This window comes from Lynx rufus, unplaced genomic scaffold, assembly GCF_022079265.1.
Source record: "Lynx rufus isolate CCGP_SWC_20201006 ecotype Redwood Valley unplaced genomic scaffold, mLynRuf1.p SCAF_14, whole genome shotgun sequence".
NCBI classification, from domain to species: domain Eukaryota; kingdom Metazoa; phylum Chordata; class Mammalia; order Carnivora; family Felidae; genus Lynx; species Lynx rufus.
In genome coordinates, this window is record NW_025814828.1 from 9,397,754 (window position 1) to 9,417,723 (window position 19,970).

Below are 19,970 nucleotides of genomic sequence, written 5' to 3' on the forward strand. Positions count from 1 at the left end.
AGCCCAAGTCTGACGCTCAACCAACTGATCCACCCAGGCGCCCCTCCAGCTTCTCTCTTAACTCGGGCAGAACACCCTGAGGGCACAGCATCCCCTGATGGGAACCCAAACTTACCGCTCAAGCAGTAAGGACCTCCCTGTGCCAGCAAGACCCCCGTGATGGACCCCAAGACAAATGATTGGTTGCCCTGACCTTCACTACCCACCTGCACGTACCCCCCACCTTTGCCCCGCATTTTCCTTACTTAAACCTAGAAGTGTTCCTGGCACTTTGCAGACAGTCTCCGAGATGCTGGTCCGCTGTCTTCCCGGTGGTGACTTCGCTCAACTAAATCCCTTTCTTGTTTCACTACCGCTCGTCCCTCTGCCTTTGGATTTTGTCAGTGGCCAGTGGCCGAACCTGCTCCGTGGGTAGTGCACCTGTTTGCTCACCCGCCCCGCAGCTGTCGGGGGTCCTCTCTGGATCTCCCCTCTGATCACCAAGTAACATTTAACCTTAAAAATAGACACTGCCAGGGACTCCTGGGTGGCTCAGTCGGTTGAGCATCCGACTTCGGCTCAGGTCATGATCTCACGGCTCATGGGTTCGAGTCCCATGTCGGGCCCTGTGCTGACAGCTCAGAGCTTGGAGCCTCCTTCAGATTCTGTGTCTCTCTCTGGCTTCTCCTCCCCCACTTGTGCTCTCTCAAAAGTAAATAAATATAAAAAAAATAGACACTGCTAGTTATTTTACCAGCAACAGATGTGTTTATTCAGGAATAAAAGAGAATTGCGAACAAAAAAGCTGTGACAAGATTGTAGGCAAGTCCGGGACATAAAGGAAAGGTAGGCTTTTGAAGGAGACAAGGGGGGAGTTGGGGGGCTCTTAGGAACTAAAAGTCCATTGGAGGAAACTGGGGGTTCAAAGAGTGGTGGCTTCTCATTTTCTGAACTGTTTCCTGGGCACGGGAAAAGCACCTCTTCCTTCTGGAGTAGCAGAGCAGTATCCATGTGCAAGGTCAAGTCTGTGCAAGGTCACATCCGCCCCTTTGGTTGTGTCTGCAATTGACTAGGAGTGGGAGGGTGGGAAAGCTCCCCCTCCCAAATCTCCCGACTCCATTTTTGTGGGGATTCCCGTTACGAATGTCCACAGTATGTTATTATAAAGTAATGTTTGTTTGCTTTTTAAAAGAGTATGGTGTGTCAGAGAAAGTACACATGATCTGTTGACATTATGATGTAATTCCTTCCCGTGTATGCTTTTACATGAATCTACTCTATACTCTGTGTATTTTGTAGGGATGGTTCATTTGTTACTATTGTGATTGAAATGTTTTGTTGCTGCCAGTTTGAGGTGTAATTGACATAACACTGGGTGAGTCTGAATGAAATCTTTTAAGCCTATATATATATATATATATATATATATATATATATATATGTATATATATATTGGGGGGTTGGTATATGAGCATATTCCTGTTTACAGTAAAATGCTGACCTCTTTTCCTAGCTTCAGTCTCTGTGTAGTCTTTTATATAATTTTTGATGTAGACAGTTATTGGCCAGGATTTATGATGGCGGAACTACAGCTCTGGAGAAGTTAGGTAACTTTAAAGAGGATACAGTGTCAATAAATCACCTTGCATTCCTTCTTGAAAAACCAAAGTTTTAATCACCTGTAGTTGTTCTTTCTTCAGTCTGGTTTTCGTGTAATAATTCGTGACAGCATTCGGCTTCCAGCTGCAGTATATCAAGTCTTCTTGAAGACCTGACCTTGGCTTTCAGCTGGCCCCTGCCTCCCTTGCCAGCATTCCCTTACACTCCCTCTTGGACCAGTGCCTGTGGCCACCCAGCTTTTAGTCCCCAGATGTGACCTCCTGGCCTCGGTGCCGTCACACGTGCTGCTCTTTCTGGAACACTGGTTTCTCCCTTCTGCTGGCCACACCTTAAAAGCAGTTTCCTCCAAGGGGCCTCTGATGATAACCAGTCTCTCTCTCTCCTTTTTTTGAATGTTTATTTATTTTGAGAGAGAGAAAGAGAGCACAAAGAGAAGAGAGAGGGAAGCGAGAAGAGAGGCAGAGACAGAAGTACAGCAAAAATCCCAAGCAGGCTCCACGTGGTCAGTGCAGAGCCTGACATGGGGCTCGATCCCACGGTTCATGAGATCATGACCTGAGGTGAAATCAAGGTTGGATGCTTAACCGACTGTTTCATTGTTTGCTTCTTTGATATTTGTTCTCGCTGCACAGTGTCAAGCTGGTAACATTGGGTGAAATAAATGGAATGAAGAACTTTTGTTGTTATGATGTAAATTTCTTCCTTGTTATTAAGAATTAATTAATGTAAATGATTAAAGTCTTAAATGACTTTAAGTGGTTAATGCTGATTTTGTTCACATATCTCTTCCCTTCTCTTCTGCTGTTATAAAACCTATGCCTTTATTTTTTAGAGCCGTGCTCCGATTTCTGCGAAACTTGTGGCCAATATGCTGTCAGTGGCTGGGGCAGATCACATCATCACCATGGACCTGCACGCCTCTCAGATCCAGGTTCCCGCCTTTTCTTTCTTGCCCTCGGTTGTGATCGGGGCTTAGTGCAAGTGGTTAAATCCCGATTCTGTTCAACTGTTTTCGAGGGAGGTAACGTTACTCGTGGTCGAGTTTGTATACGGTGGCTCTCTGGGATTTTCGTCTTTACTGAACTTGGGACTATAGTTCAATGTAGTTATCACCTGACTCTGCCACCAACCTCTGTCCAAACAGTTTTGGGGCAGTGGGAATGGCTTCTTGGTAGTAAACTGTATAATTCCATCTCAGCTTCTCGACAGTCATGAGAATGGCAGAGTTGTAATGTATGTTTTTGAACCTCTTCATAACTGAGTTCCTTTATCTATGAAACAGGCCAAATTGTACTGTACCTACTCTGTAATACAGCGAACGTGAAACATTAGGTTATAATAAGGTGCTTGAGACACAACAAATCTCTTCACTTCCTTGCAAAGCCATTCTCCTATTGCTTAGAATACAGGCAGGGGGCGCCTGGGTGGCTCAGTCGGTTAAGCGTCCGACTTCGGCTCAGGTCATGATCTCACGGCTTGTGAGTTCGAGCCCCGCGTGGGGCTCTGTGCTAACAGCTCAGAGCCTGGAGCCTGCTTCCGATTCTGTGTCTCCCTCTCTCTCTGCCCCTCCCCCGTTCATGCTCTGTCTCTCTCTGTCTCAAAAATAAATAAACGTTAAAAAAAAAAAAGAATACAGGCAGTCATAATATAATAGAATGTGTCTCCAAACATAATGGATGGGACTGAAGTAGGCTCCTGGAACATATCTGTCTTTTGATTTAATTCTGTTAAAATTCAGAGAAGGGAGTCTGCTGAAAAGGCTTCTTTTGAATGCAAAATTCAAGTTTTACTGCTCTCCGTAGGGATTCTTTGACATCCCCGTGGATAATTTGTACGCGGAGCCCGCGGTCCTGCAGTGGATCCGGGAGAACATCGCCGAGTGGAAGAACTGTATCATAGTTTCACCTGACGCCGGGGGAGCCAAAAGGTAGCCAAGTGCGCGTCGTTTTTCTTTTCCTTTTTTTTTTTTTTTAACGTGTTAGGTAAGGAAGCACGTGTTTTAAATTACTTAACGCTCTATTTTCGTAAATGAATGAGTAAGGGGTCTACAGTCTTGCAGAGGAGGGTGCCGTCAACTTTAACATTTCCTCCTTCATGAGAGAAGCACGCACACACATTTGTTTCCAGCAAAGAACATGTTTTACTTGAGGTATTTTTTCAGTTATGTTTTCCTAAACAAATTTCTTTTTAAGGTTTATTGTTGAGAGAGACGGAGAGAGGCAGAGCATGAGCGGGGGAAGGGCAGAGAGAGGGAGACACAGAATCCCAGGCGGGCTCCAGGCTCCGAGCCGGCAGCACAGAGCCCCATGCGGGCCTCGAACTCCGGGACCGTGAGATCATGACCTGAGCTGAGGTCGGAGGCTTAACCGACTGAGCCCCCCAGGCGCCCTGAGTTACGTTTTTCTGATTGAGAAAGAAAACTGTGTCTATCGAGCACCGAGGACAAAGGAAGTATCCGGGACCAGGAAGTGAAGAAGGGCTGAAAACCATGCTCGAGTGGCCTGGGGGTTTGGGTATCAGATCCAGGAAGAGGCTGGTAATTTAAGTGTTAGCTGTCCCCATAGAGGTCTCCAGAGAGAAGGGAGGGAGACAGTCTTCATTCAGGCCTTTGGGGGTGGGGGGGGACAAATTAGCCACCCATGAGAAATCAAACTGAGAGCCTGTGCCGTGTGCAGATACACGTCAAACTCTGCATCCTGCCCCTGTGCCCGCCCCACCCCCGCACAATGTGGGGCAGGAGAGTCCCTACGCTGAGAAAATTTACACAAAAATTGATCCCAGGCTACAGAGCTCCTGCAGTGGGAGAATCCCACCAGCCCAGCTGCTCAGTAAGCACTCCGCACTGAAGACAACCTCATGCCTGACGATCCAAGTTCAAAAACTGGGAGGGTGCAGCCCACCCAGAGCCAGCGTGTGCAGATAACACGGTTGCGGGCCGCCAGCACCGTGGGGTGACGGAACGATTACTGGATTGTAAAATTACTGAGTTGGACAGAAATTGACTTGGTGCTAAAAGCATGGTACGGAGCTGCAAATCTCGCGGGCTTTGCAGACTCCGGGAGTTAAGGAGCAGTCGGTACCGAGTTCACGATGAAGGGTGACGATGATAGAACGTTGATTCGGTACGGGGTGCTTTACTGCGGCCTGAGGCTTGCTGACCTTGTAGAAGTGTGCGGCGGCCAACTGGGAGAGGAAGACAGGGTGGCATGGGGTTGAGTGCCCAGGTAGGGGTCTCCATCAGGAAGGGAGAGGAGCAGAAGAGCTCTGTCCATCAGTCCAGTGCAAAAGCCAACCAGCTGCTACATGTGCCGGGAGAGTGACCTGTGACGGTTGACCTTCAGGACGTCTTTAAAATGCAGATGCCTCATTTGGCTCCCTCGTCCATCTGCAGCCCAGTGAGGGGCCTAGAATGAAACTTAAAAGCTTATGAGGAGCCCAGGAAGCTGTCCTAAAGGCCACGCAGGGAAGCGAAGGTCCTAATTCTCAGAAGAGCCTCGATGAGCGCCGAGCTGCTGTCTTGACAGTTCGGTTCCCCGCTCTGGAGAAGGGGACGACCAGGTGGGGCTGGGCCTCCGACAGCAGCAGGAAGTGGCCGTTGACAGGAAGGAGATACAAATACATAAAAGCCAGAAACAGAAAGTTATCTTGCAAAGACCCCAGCCGGGCAGCAGCAGGGCCCTCAGCCGGGACCTCCGGGTCAAAGCACAGCGTGTGTTGTCTGCTTAAGAACACCGGGGAACGGGAGTGACATTGTGCAGTTCCTCGTGCTGGAAACGCTTGTGGTTTACTTGGAAACTTCCATTAAGTGCCGCCGTGGAATCTGCATTCATATACAGGGACTCCTCCAGCCTGATACAGGGTTACAGAGCTGAACAAGTGGCCGCTTTTTAAAATTTTTTTTTATGTTTATTTGTTTTTGAGAGATAGAGAGACAGCATGAGCAGGGGAGGGCAGAGACAGAGGGAGACACAGAATCCGAAGCAGGCTCCAGGCGCTGAGCTGTCAGCACAGAGCCCGACGTGGGGCTCGAACTCACGGACCGCGAGATCATGACCTGAACCGAAGTCAGACGCTTCACCGACTGAGCCCCCCAGGTGCCCCAGAATCCACCTATTTAAAGTGCACAGCTCAGTGGTTTTCATCGTATTCAGTGTATCCCTCACTACTGTCACATTCCAGAACATTTTCACCACCCCAAAAAGAAACCTGTACCCACAGCCAGTGACTCCGTGTTCCCGCTCCCCCCAGCCACCCCTAATCTACTTTCTGTCTTGCCTTCCTGTGTTGCCTGTCTGGACATTTCGTATGGACGGATCGTGTAATACGTGGTCTTTGTGTCTGGCGTATTCCTTTTCCTTAAGCAGAAAAAAAAAGACTTTGGCAGCTGATCAACCAAAAGAATAGATTCCATACATTTGTGTGGCCTTTCCTATCCCAATGCTGTTTTTTATAGAGTCTAAAAATACACGTGCTGTTAGCAAAACTTCAAATTGGGTAACGTCCCCCATTTCCTTCTTTAGAGACCTCAGTTCTTCCCAGTTTCAGAATTCTGTTGTTTGCACACGTCTCCCTTTTTATTTGACACAAAGGGTGATGTGCTGTGCACAGTTCTTCAGTCTCCAGTCTCCACTCCACTTCCTTGTTCGGTCTGAGCAGTGTTTCATCGTTCTTTTTTTTTTTTTTCTTTTTTTTTTTTTTTTTTTTTTTTTTTAGTGTTTGTTTATTTTTGAGAGAGAGAGACAGAGCACAAAGGGGGGAGGGGCAGAGAGAGAGGGAGACACAGAATCGGAAGCAGGTTCCAGGCTCCGAGCTGCCAGCACAGAGCCTGACGCGGGGTTCGAACTTGCGAACATGAGACCATGACCTGAGCCAAAGTCAGATACTTAACCGATGAGCCACCCAGGCGCCCCAAATGCTTCATCGTTCTTTATAGCTGAGGGGTACGTCCTTTGTGTGCATGTGTCCTAATTCCTTTCACATCACACCCCCCCCCCCCCCCGCACTCGTAGGGACTGTGTTTTGTACTCTGACGCGCGCTCCTACCGCACGAACTTCCTACCTTGGGTACGCATTTGCAAGCAGGATACGTTCCGAGGGCAGTTGCCAAGTCTTTCACAAAAGATAGACCGGTCGACAGTCCCAAGTATGAATGCCGGTGACTTTATTAACCAGATAGTGATAATATGGTCTCTTTTCCTGTTAATTCTGGTTGCTGTGGATAAGGTCACGCACCCTTTCTCGCATGTTTATTTTCCAAGATGGCCTATTTGGCCTATTCGTACCTTCCTGTGTTGTCTTATTGGCTGGAGGCCTTTTCCTTTGACTCATGAGGAGTTTTGTGGAGGCAGGATCTCTTGCCTTGGTGCATTTTTATTCCCCGCAGCACTTTTAGAACATTCTTCTGTACTCATTTATCTCCTTTTCACGTTATGGCTTCTGGGTTTAGGAAGAATTCACCCTTCTGTCGATCTTTCTTCTCCCACGAATTCATATATTTGAAAGTAAATTGCCCTTTTCCTTTTTAACGTTCCAGTTTTTCTTCCATCTGGTATTTGTTTTGGAACTAAGAGTGAAGAAGAATCCCTGTTGATTTGAGACACCATCTTATATACCAAATCCCCCCATCCACTTTCCAACCCTTGCTTTTCAAAATGCAGAATCAACTAACCAGAGTTCATGGCCGGCTGTTTTTTTCAGATCCCCTTTAAACCACCCCTATTACCTCTGCCAGGAAAAGTCCAGCTTTTTGGGGGCACACATTGTAGATTTTTTTTGCCACCTCCTCTCCTTTTCTTCTTCCTATTCTGGACTAAGCTGTTCCCCACCTGGCAGGACAACCACACAGGTAACGCAGGGTACATGCACTTGACATTATTGGCGCCATCTTTGCGTGATGCAAAAAAGCCATTTCATGAAAGAAAATAATCTAATTGATTATCTGATCAATTAGAACTTAATGCCTTAGTAAAAGCTTTAAAGCCTGACTTGTTGCAGGTAAAACTTAATATTGCCACAAGAGGTCACTCTTGGATTGTCTTTGAAGCTCGATTGGGCGGATAGCTAAGGAAAAAGAAACCTTAGAAGGTGACACCACCGCTGAGATAGTCTGCGTTCACCTGACACTGCTGTGGGACGTTGGTGAAATGAAATAATTGAGATTTGGGGGGAAAGAATGGAAAGACGGGTTTAGAAGAAGTGGAAATGAAAATATGTATGTTATTTTTGTTCTAGCTTTTTCTGCCTAAGATTTCTGCGTGATACATTGTCTCCACATCATTTGTTAGGAGTAAGTCTTAACTCTCGTATACAAGGAAAAGAAGAGTTGTATACCAAGTGCCTCACTGATAAGCCTGGCCTGCCACCTTGCCGTTCTCTTGCCCGCTCTGCCCTTTCTGAGGGGATGACTTTGGAGCATTTGCCATAGATGAGCAGAGAAACTCCTGGTTTACAAATCTCAAGGCCCCAAGTGTAGTGAAAGCCATTTGCATAAGCTGACGTGTTAACATGGATTTGTGAGCCCCCTGGCTGCACCCCAGACTGAGCAAACGGCAGTTTCTGAATAACTGCATTTTCGTTGTGCCCGTAATTTTTTGTTTTCACATACACTGTGTTTTCATGCTGGTAAACACACGGCTGTTGTCTTAGGCCTTTTTTTTTTTTGAAGTTGTTATTTGAATTCCAGTTAGTTAACATACAGTGTCATGTTAGTTTCAGGTGTACAGCCTTGTAATTCAACACATGCCCGTGATCTCTTTTTTCTTTTTTAAAGTTTATTGACTTATTTTGAGAGAGAGCGAGAGAGAGAGCACAAGTGGGGGAGGGTCAGAAGGAGAGGCAGAACCCCAAGCAGGCTCCACACCGTCAGCACAGAGCTTGATGTGGGGCTCGAACTCCGGACCCAGGAGATCCTGACCTGGACCGCGATTAAGAGTCGGATGCTGATTTTTAAAAGGCGGAAGAGGGGCACCCGGGTGGCTCAGTCGGTTAAGCGTCCGACTTCGGCTCAGGTCATGATCTCACGGTCCGTGGGTTCAAGCCCCGCGTCAGGCTCTGTGCTGACAGCTTGGAGCCTGGAGCCTGCTTTGGATTCTGTGTCTCCCTCTCTCTCTGACCCTCCCCTGTTCATGCTGTCTCTCTCTCTGTCTCAAAAATAAATAAATGTTAAAAAAAATTTTTTTTAAAAGAAAAAAAAGGCGGAAGAGTCTTGTGTGCGTGATTTTTAAAAAGTACGCACAAACGCTAACAAATGGCACACCGCTTTCTCATCTGGTACTTTTATCCAGTGGTCCAGGCATGTGGCATTCATCCCCAGATGCCACAAACACAGGGCCCACTTGTCCCTGTGGTTTGCCTACTGTGCATCCCAGGCCTGGCCTGGCTTTTCTAGTGAGAGCTGATTATCTCCGGATCTTGGGTGTGGTTGGTTACCGTGTTCCTAAACTACAGCTTGAAACCTTAAGAGCTTTTGTTAACACTGACAGTGTTTAACTCGTCTGTCCTCTGTTGGCGTCTCGGTGTCTCGGAGCAGGGTCACCTCGATTGCGGACAGGCTGAATGTGGAATTTGCCCTGATTCACAAAGAGAGGAAGAAAGCAAACGAAGTGGACCGGATGGTTCTGGTGGGCGACGTGAAGGACCGCGTGGCCATCCTCGTGGACGACATGGCGGACACGTGTGGCACCATCTGCCACGCCGCGGACAAGTACGTGGACGGTTTGGGCAAACGGGAGAATGTGTCATTAAGAAAGGAAAAGTGGCAGCTTTATTTTTTTTTTTAATTAATTTTTTTTTTTTAACGTTTATTTATTTTTGAGACAGAGAGAGACAGAACATGAACGGGGGAGGGGCAGAGAGAGAGGGAGACACAGAATCGGAAGCAGGCTCCAGGCTCTGAGCCATCAGCCCAGAGCCCGACGCGGGGCTCGAACTCACATACCGCGAGATCGTGACCTGATCCGAAGTCGGACGCTTAACCGACTGAGCCACCCAGGCGCCCCAAGTGGCAGCTTTAAAAAAAATAAAAGGGGGCCTGTTTCTACTAATTCTTGCTGCGGTGGCTTGGGCGTGGTCTTTCAGACCAAAGGATGTTCTAGGCCCATTTATTATTTTGTTTCTTGGTGGAAAAAAAAAAAAGTACAGGCCTTTATGGCCCGGTTTTCACTTTTAATGATGCGCTTTCAGTGTATTTGAAAAAGGGTCAGAGAGGGCGCTGCCCCTGAAACCGAGCACAGAAGAAAAGAGACCGTGTTGCGGGCGTCTCTGGGCCTTGGCCCCTTCTGTTCCGCCTTCGTTCCAGCTGCCTCAGCTGCTGGCTCCGGAAGGATTGAGAGCGGCGCTGTGGGGAGTGGGGGCCACCCCACCCCCCAGCCACGTGTGGCCCTGGAACACTTGGGGTGCGGCCAGCGTGCACACCAGGTTTCAAAGACAGCACGAAACAAAGAATGCAGACTGTCGCAGTGATCATTTTATAGTGACGTGTGTCAAAATGATGGTATTCTGGCTTGATTAGGTTAAACCTGTGGTTCTCAACCAAGAGCATCTGTGCTCTCTGGGGGACATTCGACGGTGTCGGCAGACTTTTTTGGTTGTCACAACTGAGGGGAGGGCGTGGCTAGTGGGGTGAGGCCGGGGATGCTGCTCAGTGAAGAATTGTGTGGGCCCAAGGCCAAGGTTGATAATCCCTCATTTAATGGAATACAAAGTGTCTTGCCAGTACACAGCTTAAAAGATTCTTTTTTAGGCTAATACACGTGAGTGAAATTCATTTTTGGTTTTTGTGGAACGCACTTTTTGCTTTTTTTTTTTTTTTGAGAGAGAGAGAGAGAGAGTGAGTGAGCTTGAGTAAGCAGGGGAGGGGCAGGGAGAGAGAGAGAGAGAGAGAGAGAGAGAGAGAATCTCAAGCAGGTCCGCACCCAGCATGGAACCCGATGCAGCTCGATCCCACCACCGTGAGATCATGACCTGAGCCGAAATCAAGAGTCGGATATGTAACCGACTGAGCTACACAGGTACCCCCATGCTTTTTGCTTTTTGTTTGTTTGTTTGTTTAATGTTTGTTTATTTTTGAGAGCGAGAGAGCGCAAGCAGGGAAGGGGCAGAGAGAGACGGGGGCCAGAGGATCCGAAGCAGGCTCCGTGCTGACACCAGAGAGCCTGATGGGGGGGCTCGAACTCAGGAACCGTGAGATCATGACCTGAGCCAAAGTCAGACGCTTAACTGACTGAGCCACCCAGGCGCCCCACACTTCTTGCTTCTTAACTCCCCCTAAGGGGAGGATGTTTCAAGAATATGTGTGCACCCTTAATTTTTCTGTTTCCTGTTCTACAGGCTACTCTCAGCTGGAGCCACCAAAGTTTATGCTATCCTGACGCACGGGATCTTCTCTGGGCCAGCTATTTCCAGAATAAATAATGCCGCCTTTGAAGCTGTTGTGGTCACAAACACCATTCCGCAAGAGGACAAGATGAGACACTGTCCCAAGATTCAGGTACTTCTACAGTGTAGGCAGAACGAAGCCGCAAGGAACCTGCATCCGATCCCCCAAGATAGCTTTGAGTCCTTCTGCGTCTGACGGCGCGCGCAGGGAGAGCCGGCAGAGGTCACGGCTGCCTGTAACACAGGGCGCGATTCACGCGAGGTCTGGGAAAGGCTGGGGTCGGCGGGGGTCAAAGTCAGAAGTAGGCAGACGGCCAGACCACGCTGGAAAGGCAGTAAAAAACGGGCCGTGCCAAAGCTAAGCAGAATGACCATCTGACCCAGTAAGTCTGCCTCTGGCTCCGGAGCCCCAAACTTGAAAATGGACGTGCATCCAGAAACACGTGCACACACGTTCATAAACCACACTATTTGCAGTAGCCAAAAGCTGGAAGCAGCCAAATAAATGTCCATCCGCGGGTGAATGGACAACCGAGGCGTGGTCCATCCGTCCAGTGGAATAGTATTCTCCCTTAAAAAGGAGGGACGTTCTGACATGTTGGGACAACGTGGATGAACTTGGAAAACGTTATGCTAAGTGAAAGCGAGCAGACTCACCAGGACACACGTCGTGTGATCCCGCCTCTCTGAGGGACCTAGAGCAGTCCAGTGTGGAGGCAGAAACTAGGGTGGTGGGTGCCAAGGACTGGGGGGTGGGACTGGGGACGGTTTGTGTTGGGGATGATGAAAACAGCTTGGAAATGGGTAATAGCCATGGCTACACAACATTGAGAATGCACTTAAAGCCACTGTGGTTAAAATGGCAATTTCTAGGTTATATATATTTTACCACAACTTTTTTTAATGTGTATTTATTATTGAGAGAGAGAAAGACAGAGTGCGAGCAGGGGAGGGGCAGAGAGAGAGAGGGAGACACAGAATCCGAAGCCGGCTCCAGGCTCCGAGCTGTCAGCACAGAGCCCGAGGCGGGGCTCGAACCCACGAACCGTGAGATCATGACCCGAGCTGAAGTCGGGCACTTAACCGACTGAGCCACCCAGGCGCCCCCACCCACAGTTTTTAAAAATGGAGGGAAAAAACACACAGCGCTAAGGATCTTTAGAGCTTTCCTCCTTCCTGTCCTTCCTGACTTGGGAGGCCATTAGAGAATTGGTGATAATCATGTTCTGCCAACTGCCCTGAGCGAAGTTGAAAGGATTTGGGTCCCCGTTTTGGGACACACTCACACTTATCCATCTGTGGATGGTCTGTGGCTGTCGTCACGCTACAGTGACTGAATTCAGTGTGGCCCGCAAAGCTGAAAATACTTACTACTGGGCCCTTTACCGATCGCTGAGCCCTGAGTTAGGTGATCCCAGCCGTGCTGTTAAGGGACACAGTCACTGTGTTTTTGGAAACCAAGAGACAAAAGAACCATCCATGTAACGATTGAGTAAAATGAATCTAAAAACAACCAACACCCCAAGAAAAGGATGTCTCTGATTTACAGCGACTCTGAAAAGCCTCTGAGTATCTGTACTGAAAATCTCACTTCCGGGATCCCATATGTGTCTGTAAGTTGAAGATAGACCCAAACTGTCTCTCAGAAGAAATGGGTGTGGAAGACTGACGGTAGCACATCTTGGTGGCCTGGAGAAGTCGTTTCTCAGCTCTCTGGCTTTTAAGTTTTTAATTAAATATGACTGACATGTCCCACTGTCCTCTCCCCTTTTCTGTTGGCGTTTAGGTTATTGATATCTCGATGATCTTGGCAGAGGCGATCCGAAGAACACACAACGGTGAATCTGTGTCCTACCTGTTCAGCCACGTCCCGCTATAGATCCCGGACGCGGGGTACGGAGCAGACCTGTTCTGGCTGCTGGCTTGTGTGCATTTGTCTCTTCTTAGTTTTAGGACTCAGCAATTAGAGGGTAATGCAAAAAGCATTCGATCTTTGTAAACCGCAGGAGCCATGGGTTTTCTCCTCCTCAAGCTCAAGACCATTTATTTCCAGTTTGGGGTGAGGGTGGTGGTTATTTCATCTTGTTAAGTGAACTGTCATTAATGAGCTACGTTTTGTCATCCCGACTTGTTCTAGTAGGTGACCTTTTTCTTTGTTTTTGGTTTTTTTTTTTTTTTCTTCAGTATTTTGAGGCCACAACTCAAAATATATATAATTCCACTGTGTAAGTTCATAGTTTATATATTTTGAGGTTGCCAAAGGTGACTTCAGATTAAAGCCTTCTGTGTAAATAATGATAATGCCTATGGACATTTGGGTAAAACCCTGTATACAGAATTAGCCTTTTACTTCGGAGTGAATCTTAGAAAATTTATAATACCCTGAATTTTGATTTTTTTTTTCTTTAAGTAACCAGATGTCAAATGAACCATTGTGGTTATTGTGCTTAATTTGACCAAATTTTATGTGGCTTAAGATGGCCACGGACACGTTTACCTTCTGATAACGTTAGCCGTATCAGAGGCAATGTAGTTTGGTGTCTTTTTTGTTATTGCCACTTCTGAAAAACATGGTGTAATTATCACTTACCTGCAGCGTCACATTCTGAAATTGCAAAATTTGTGTTTGGCAACAGATCTGATTGAGAAAGTGTCGAGATAGACCCTGTCGGCTGACTGGTGGCCCTCACGCTGTGCTCTGGCCATCCCAGGGGGACAGCTCTTTGAGCGGCTCCTGTCCCGCCGTCTTATTTTACGGCCTGTTTTCAGCTCTAGCTTTCATGTTGCCTTTTTTGCGAGAATTTCGTGTTGTGGGGTTCCCAAAGCACAGCCTCCCCTAAGCCCCCTCAAACGCACTAATCTGATTGTTATTTTGTTTTTAACATAATAAAAAGGTGAATTTTTGTGGCAGCCACCAAATGAGTAGTTGAACATTCCATCCTTCATTTGAATTTCATATGCCTTTGCCTCAAAAGTAGCAAGTCTCCTAGTCAACTGATTATTTTAACTAAAACTGTTAAATGAAAAATGTGGGTAAGGCTGACGACAAAAAGCACAAATAAGTAAGCATTAATTGCTCTATTAAGGTCATGTCAACACGTTGGCAAATGCCTCGCAGAGTATGTTGTGACTTTTGTTAGATGCACCTTGGTGCACAACCACCTGAATTTTTCAGCCCCGAAAGAGGAGAATCTGCCTCAGAGACAAAGCCCTGGTTATAGTAACAGTCTCTCCCTCTGCTCAATCTCAAAACTCAAAGAGAGGAGACCCTCTGCTCTAAATTCTGCAGGTGAGAAAATCCAATCTTTAAGTCATTAAGAGACTTGAACCACAGTCTTTAAGCTTTCAGACTTCACTGCAGCAGAGGTCGAGATTTAAAAGGATCATTTCGGTCATTGCATTGTGCTGTACCTTAAAATGGCTTCTGAGAAAACAGTGGTATTACAGCCTGTTAGCATCAGCCCTACGATATGGACTGGCTCTATCTAGGAAGAGTTGACTGGAGATCTGGAAAGAGCCTATTTCGATGTATGTGATTTTTAGTTTCAATAAATGAGTGCTATCTCTTTCTGGGAATTTCTACGCACAGGCAACTGAAAATGTAGCCACGAGTGCACGTGGGTAGACGGCCTTGGGATACTAGTGTACACGTGTTGACGTGACTGCAGAAAGTTGATTTAAAGGTAATCATTTCATCTTAAGATGGACTCTAAGATCTAGAGCTAGTTTTAAAATCTTCACATAAAAAAAATCTGCATGGTCATTATCATGAACTGATTGTTTCTCTCATTTAGCCTCACTTTTTGTTTTCAAGTACTTCTGGTACATTAACTGATTAGGCTAGACTTGGCCACACACAGTGGCAATGTAGTCCTTAACTGTTTGATGGTTTCACTTCAAGAAGGATGACGAAGGTGACCTCAGGAGTGGCCCGATCCCAGAACTTGGGTATCCCCTGCTGCTTGCCTGGAAACATCGAAGTGATGATGAATTGAAGTGATGATGAATTGAAGTGATGGATGAATTGAAGTGGTGAATGAATGAGCCCAGTAGATTGGTTCTGTCCAACTCTGCTGAACGGGGCTGGACTCCCATGTATCCAGCCAAAAGGGGAGTCAGAGAAATACAGAAATACCAAAGCTGCTCATCTTCCAACTTAAATTATATTAACCAGCTTACGGATGCTCGTATTAGAACTTGCCTCTGTTAGATGTCAACTAGATTCAAGAAAATATAATTTGCAGTTCTTGTATTTTTTTAGAATATAGGGTTTTAAGATTGTCCCAACACTGTACTAAACCACATCAATAAAATCATGCTACTACTTTCTGCTGTAGTTTGTATTGTCACTGCGGAGTGCTGTGTTTCGAAGGAGGGATGTGTTTTGATGGGGGTACCTCAACGTGTTTGCTACTTCACGATGATAGCCTGGCGTCTAAAATTACAGTAAAGCCAGAAGTTGGGTGGAGTTCAGCTTGTCTCCCTGTTGAAGGTATTTCTTTCAGGGCTGGCCAGCAGTCTCCTTGTCCCAAAGTTTAACAGCTGTGCCACGTAAGGCATCCAAGTTGATAATTCTAGATGTTGCCTGTAAAATTGGAGATTGCACAGTGTGCTTACATGTTAAAGTAGTCATGTTCAGTGTCCATAGATTGGAGCAGACCAATCTTACATGTAGGCCCCACAGAGGTTTTTCATGGGCTGTGGTTTGAGTAGCACCAAAAAGAGTTTCCTGCTCCCATAAAGCAACTACCTACTCAGTGATGCTTTAAGTTACTTGCATGGGGCAAAGCAAATGTATAATTATGTTCTCTGGCTAAAGCTGAGCCTCGAAGTGTGGATAATGCCGAGAGTGGTGACATTTTGTCTTCAAAGTCTCGATAAAATATGAAGCGCTAAAACCAAGTCCGCGGGAGAAGATCATAGTTTAAGGCACAACACGGTGGAATATACTGGAAAGGAGGAAGAACACGAAGGAGAGGTGGACACTCCAAAAACTCTTCAACTTTACAATTACACCTAATAATGCTGCCACACCTCTTCAGTTCGTGTGGCAGACCTTCAAAATCCACCAGCTGGGCTACAGGGAGGAGAGGCTAAGTGTCAAAGGGAAAGAGGAAATACTTAAGGGGGTTGGAAGATCGAATCAGGCTAGGGAGGCCGGAAAGGGCTTTGTGAACGGACTGCCATGATAGATGATAATTCATGGCGGAATTTTCCAGAACCAGATGGCTGTATTTCAGCAGGGGCTGAAGCAGGACAGCATCGGGCATTTGGTACACCATATGTTGGAGTGAAGATGGCCAACGAAGATGGGAAGCTGAGGGCTGAAACGTATCCCCATATCCGTCACGTATATTGCACAGAGAAGTCAACAGAACCCTCCTTTCCACTACAGATCTTCACCTTATGATTTATTTCCCTGTATCTTGGGAACACATCCCTCCACCTTCTCCTTGCCCTTGCTTCCCAGAGATGCATTGTAAATTGGTTGGCTGTACCACAGTCTCTGATCTGTATTTTCTCCCCTGAAAGCGTGTGATGCTCAGAAACAGACTTCACCACTTAGTAGAGTTAAAACAACAAAAGCTCTTTGGGAGGGTTGCTTCACCTCCCTTGTGCCTCAGTTTCCACAGACACGAAATGGGACAATAGTGCCTCTCGTAGGTATGGGATGAGGATTAAATGAGGCCTCTGACATGCTTAGAACTGATTGTTTTCGGGGCACCTGGGTGGCTCAGTCACTTAAGTGTCTGACTTCGGCTCAGGTCATGATCTCATGGTTCATGAGTTCGAGCCCCACGTCGGGCTCTGTGCTGACAGCTCGGAGCCTGGAGCTTGCTTCGGATTCTGTGTCTCCCTCTCTCTGCTCCTCCCCCACTCATGCTCTGTCTCTCTCTCAAAAATAAACAAACACTAAAAAAAAATTAAAAAGAAGTGATTGTACATTAATTTCAACTTTTAGAGCAGGCATCTTGCATGTTCCCTTTGAAAGAATATAAGTAGATGGGAAGAAGCAAGATTGTCACGCATTTTCTAGCTGTAAAGCCACGTGCCTGTGATCTGGTCATAAGCATGATCCCCTCACCCAAGGCACAGTGTCCTGGCATGTGTCTGTCTCTGTCAATGGTAGCATTTGGTGGTAACAAATGGTTGCATGTTGAAAGTACTTCCAATGGCTGTAGAGGTGATGGGGAAGAATGCCATACAATAACGGAGACAGGGATCAGCCGAGGCCATTCACAACAACCCGATTCGATTCACCTCCTCAGCACAACGACAACCAAAAGTGGTGCCCGATACGAGCTGTAAGGGCACGGGGCTCCTGGGTGGCTCAGTCGGTTGAGGGTCTGACTCTTGATTTCAGCTCAGGTCATGATCCCAGAGTCGCAAGACTGAGCCCTGGGTCTGGCTCTGTGCTGAGCGTGGGGCCTGCTTAAGATTCTCCCCTCCCCTCCCCAGCAAAAACAACAACAACGACACAACGACAACAAAACCGTAAGGGCCGTCTACACTTTTTCCCCCCAGCTAAGGATTTATTGGTGTAAATGCCATCCCCAACCCAGCCCCTAAGACCCCCTTCTGAGTGGGGGAAGGAGGAGAAGGGAGAGCCCCAACAGTGCCCAAGGACACCGCAGCCCCTGGGTCCGTGCAGGGCCGGTTTGGCCCAGGTGGGAGGAGGCAGGTGCCCCTTCAGCAGGTACTGGGACTCGGGGCTGGTGGAGAAGCCCGTCCTCTTGTGCCAGAGAGGGAGCCACTATGGAAGTAGGCCACCAGGGTGTGCACGTGGTCATTCCGCTTCACTTGCAGGCAGAAGGGAGGGGTGAAGGTCAAGTCTGCCACTTTGACGGTGTGGATGACCACCTCCACCAGGGGCTCCTTGATGGCCGTGTCTTTGATGCGAGCATGTGAAAGCCGTATACGTTCTTCCACCGGTGGGTCTTGTAGTCTTTGTACTGTCGATCTTCGGTGGTCGTCACGTACAGTGTGGCTCGGTGCGGGAAGATGAGACCGTCAGATGCCAGCCACTTGTCCCTGTGCCCGAGCCCACGTCCAGCACCACCTCGTCCTTGAAGAGATGTCGGTTGCGAAACCTGGAGTGTGGGTACGTGAAGCCCAATGCTCCTGCTGCTGAGACTGATTCACGCCATTTTGCACTTTAAAGGGGCGATAAAAAGAGACTGGGAAAGCAAACGATGGCATGCAGTGGACAGAATCCTAAATCGGGAGTGTGGCAACCTAGAGTCTGGTTCCTGACATGCCACTAGCAAGCTGTGTGACCTTGGGAAAATGTCAACACCACTCTGGGTCTGAGTATCTCTGCAAAAATGAGAGGGTAGCTGATTGCTGAAGTCCCCAGAAGTTTTAATAGGCTATGCTATCCCTTCTAGATCTAGTTGGAATATCTAGTAACCGAAGGTTGTGCTTCCAAAGAGGCAAAGATGTTTACAGCCCCATCACGTGAACCACTTGTTTTGGCTTCCCGGGAAGTTTCTCCATTTTAGCACTGAAAGCCCTACATTCCAGAAAGCCCCTCAAGTCCTGAGCAGACCAGGATGCTGGGTCACCCTCGTTGTATCTTCTAAGGTAGATGGTTCTGGATCCCCAGCACTGCCTTAGCTAAGGTATCCCATGGGCATGGCTCTGATTTCGTGCTGCAACAGAAAGCAGGCTATGTGACAAGCCCAACAACGTGCCAGTGAGTGACCTGTGGCATCATGGTTCTTATTAAATACGCTGTCACTGAACTGTAGAAGCTGAAGGCTTGTAGGAGGAAATAGGGAGACATTTTGAGAAAAAGCATTCGAGACCTGGCTTGACGGCCAGTCCTTTAGCACAGCTGCCCTCAATGCTGTTTTAAGTGGTCTTTAGAGACCCCAGGGCACAGTCCAAGCAGAAGACAGAGTGTCCTGAGCATTCGTTGATGGACATTGCCCTTCTGAGCATTGAGGAGGTGGTCAGAGATCTGTAAGCGCTTGGCCGTGTCTGAAGATAGTCTTCTCTGATTGTCCCTAGACAAGGGAGCGATAGATTCAGTATCTTTTTTTTTTTTTTAACATTTATTTATTTTTTGAGAAACAGACAGAGCATGAGCTGGAGAGGGGACAGAGAGAGGGGGAGTCACAAGATTCCAAAGCAGGCTCCAGGCTCCGAGCTGTCAGCACAGAGCCCAACATGGGGCTCGAACTCATGAACCATGAGATCACGACCTGAGCTGAAGTTGGACGCCTAACCGTCTGAGCCACCCAGGCGCCCCTAGATTCAGTATCTTCTTGTACTGACACCAAGACTATGAATCACAGAAAAAAAAAATTAAGGACTGAAACTGAATTTGTGTTCCTCTTTAAAATCATCAGGGTGATTCGTTGGGGGCACATTTTGCAGTCAAATGCTCTTACCCTGATGTCGGGGGCAGATTTTGATGTATATTTGCTATAGAATGAACTCAGGAAGTACCACCAATAGGTACTCACTCATCTGAGTGACCAAGGAACAAACCCTAAGTTTCTTTAAGCCTCAGAATAGCCTCTGTTTAGGACCAGGGCTGCTGAGCAGTCTCTGAAGGTGTCAGGATACTTTATGGTTTTAGGGACATTCGAGTGGCTCAGTCGGTTGTCTGACTCTTGATTTCAGCTTAGGTCATGATCTCATGGTTCGTGGGTTTGAGCCTGGTGTAGGGCTCTGCACTGGCAGTGTGGACCCTGCTTGGGATTCTGTCTTCCTCTCTCTGCCCCTCCCCTGCTCACTCTCTCTCAAAATAAATAAATAAACTTAAAAATATGTACTTGATTGTTTTAGTAGCCATTTCTGGTGTGCTTCTGCTGTTAAGCAATCTTTTTTCCCTACAATGACTAGCTTCTTCTGTTTATCACATATTTTCCTCAGAGCCAGTTTTATCCCCAAGAAGTGTCTCAAGGTCCCTGATGGAGGCATTTTGGAATGGGGCACGGAAGGCCACAGGTGAGGAAGGAAAGCAGGGAGAGGGTGGGGGTTGCCGA

The 19,970-nt window shown here is 47.4% G+C and overlaps 1 protein-coding gene across 2 annotated transcripts in view; it reads left to right on the top strand.

Moving 5' to 3' along the window:
- Nucleotides 1-15,303, top strand: part of PRPS2 (phosphoribosyl pyrophosphate synthetase 2) — a 35,889-nt gene extending 20,586 nt beyond the window's left edge. The window contains exons 3-8 of one of the 2 annotated variants that reach the window (XM_047075890.1): nucleotides 2,432-2,530; nucleotides 3,402-3,526; nucleotides 9,128-9,301; nucleotides 10,927-11,086; nucleotides 12,761-12,867; nucleotides 14,876-15,303. In XM_047075890.1, coding sequence (XP_046931846.1) covers nucleotides 2,432-2,530; nucleotides 3,402-3,526; nucleotides 9,128-9,301; nucleotides 10,927-11,086; nucleotides 12,761-12,853 — 651 coding nt within the window. In that variant the 3' untranslated portion in view covers nucleotides 12,854-12,867; nucleotides 14,876-15,303. Of the gene's footprint in view, nucleotides 1-2,431; nucleotides 2,531-3,401; nucleotides 3,527-9,127; nucleotides 9,302-10,926; nucleotides 11,087-12,760 lie in introns of both variants that reach the window. The other variant, XM_047075889.1, reaches the window with a different exon arrangement.
- The last annotated feature ends 4,667 nt before the right edge of the window (nucleotides 15,304-19,970 follow it).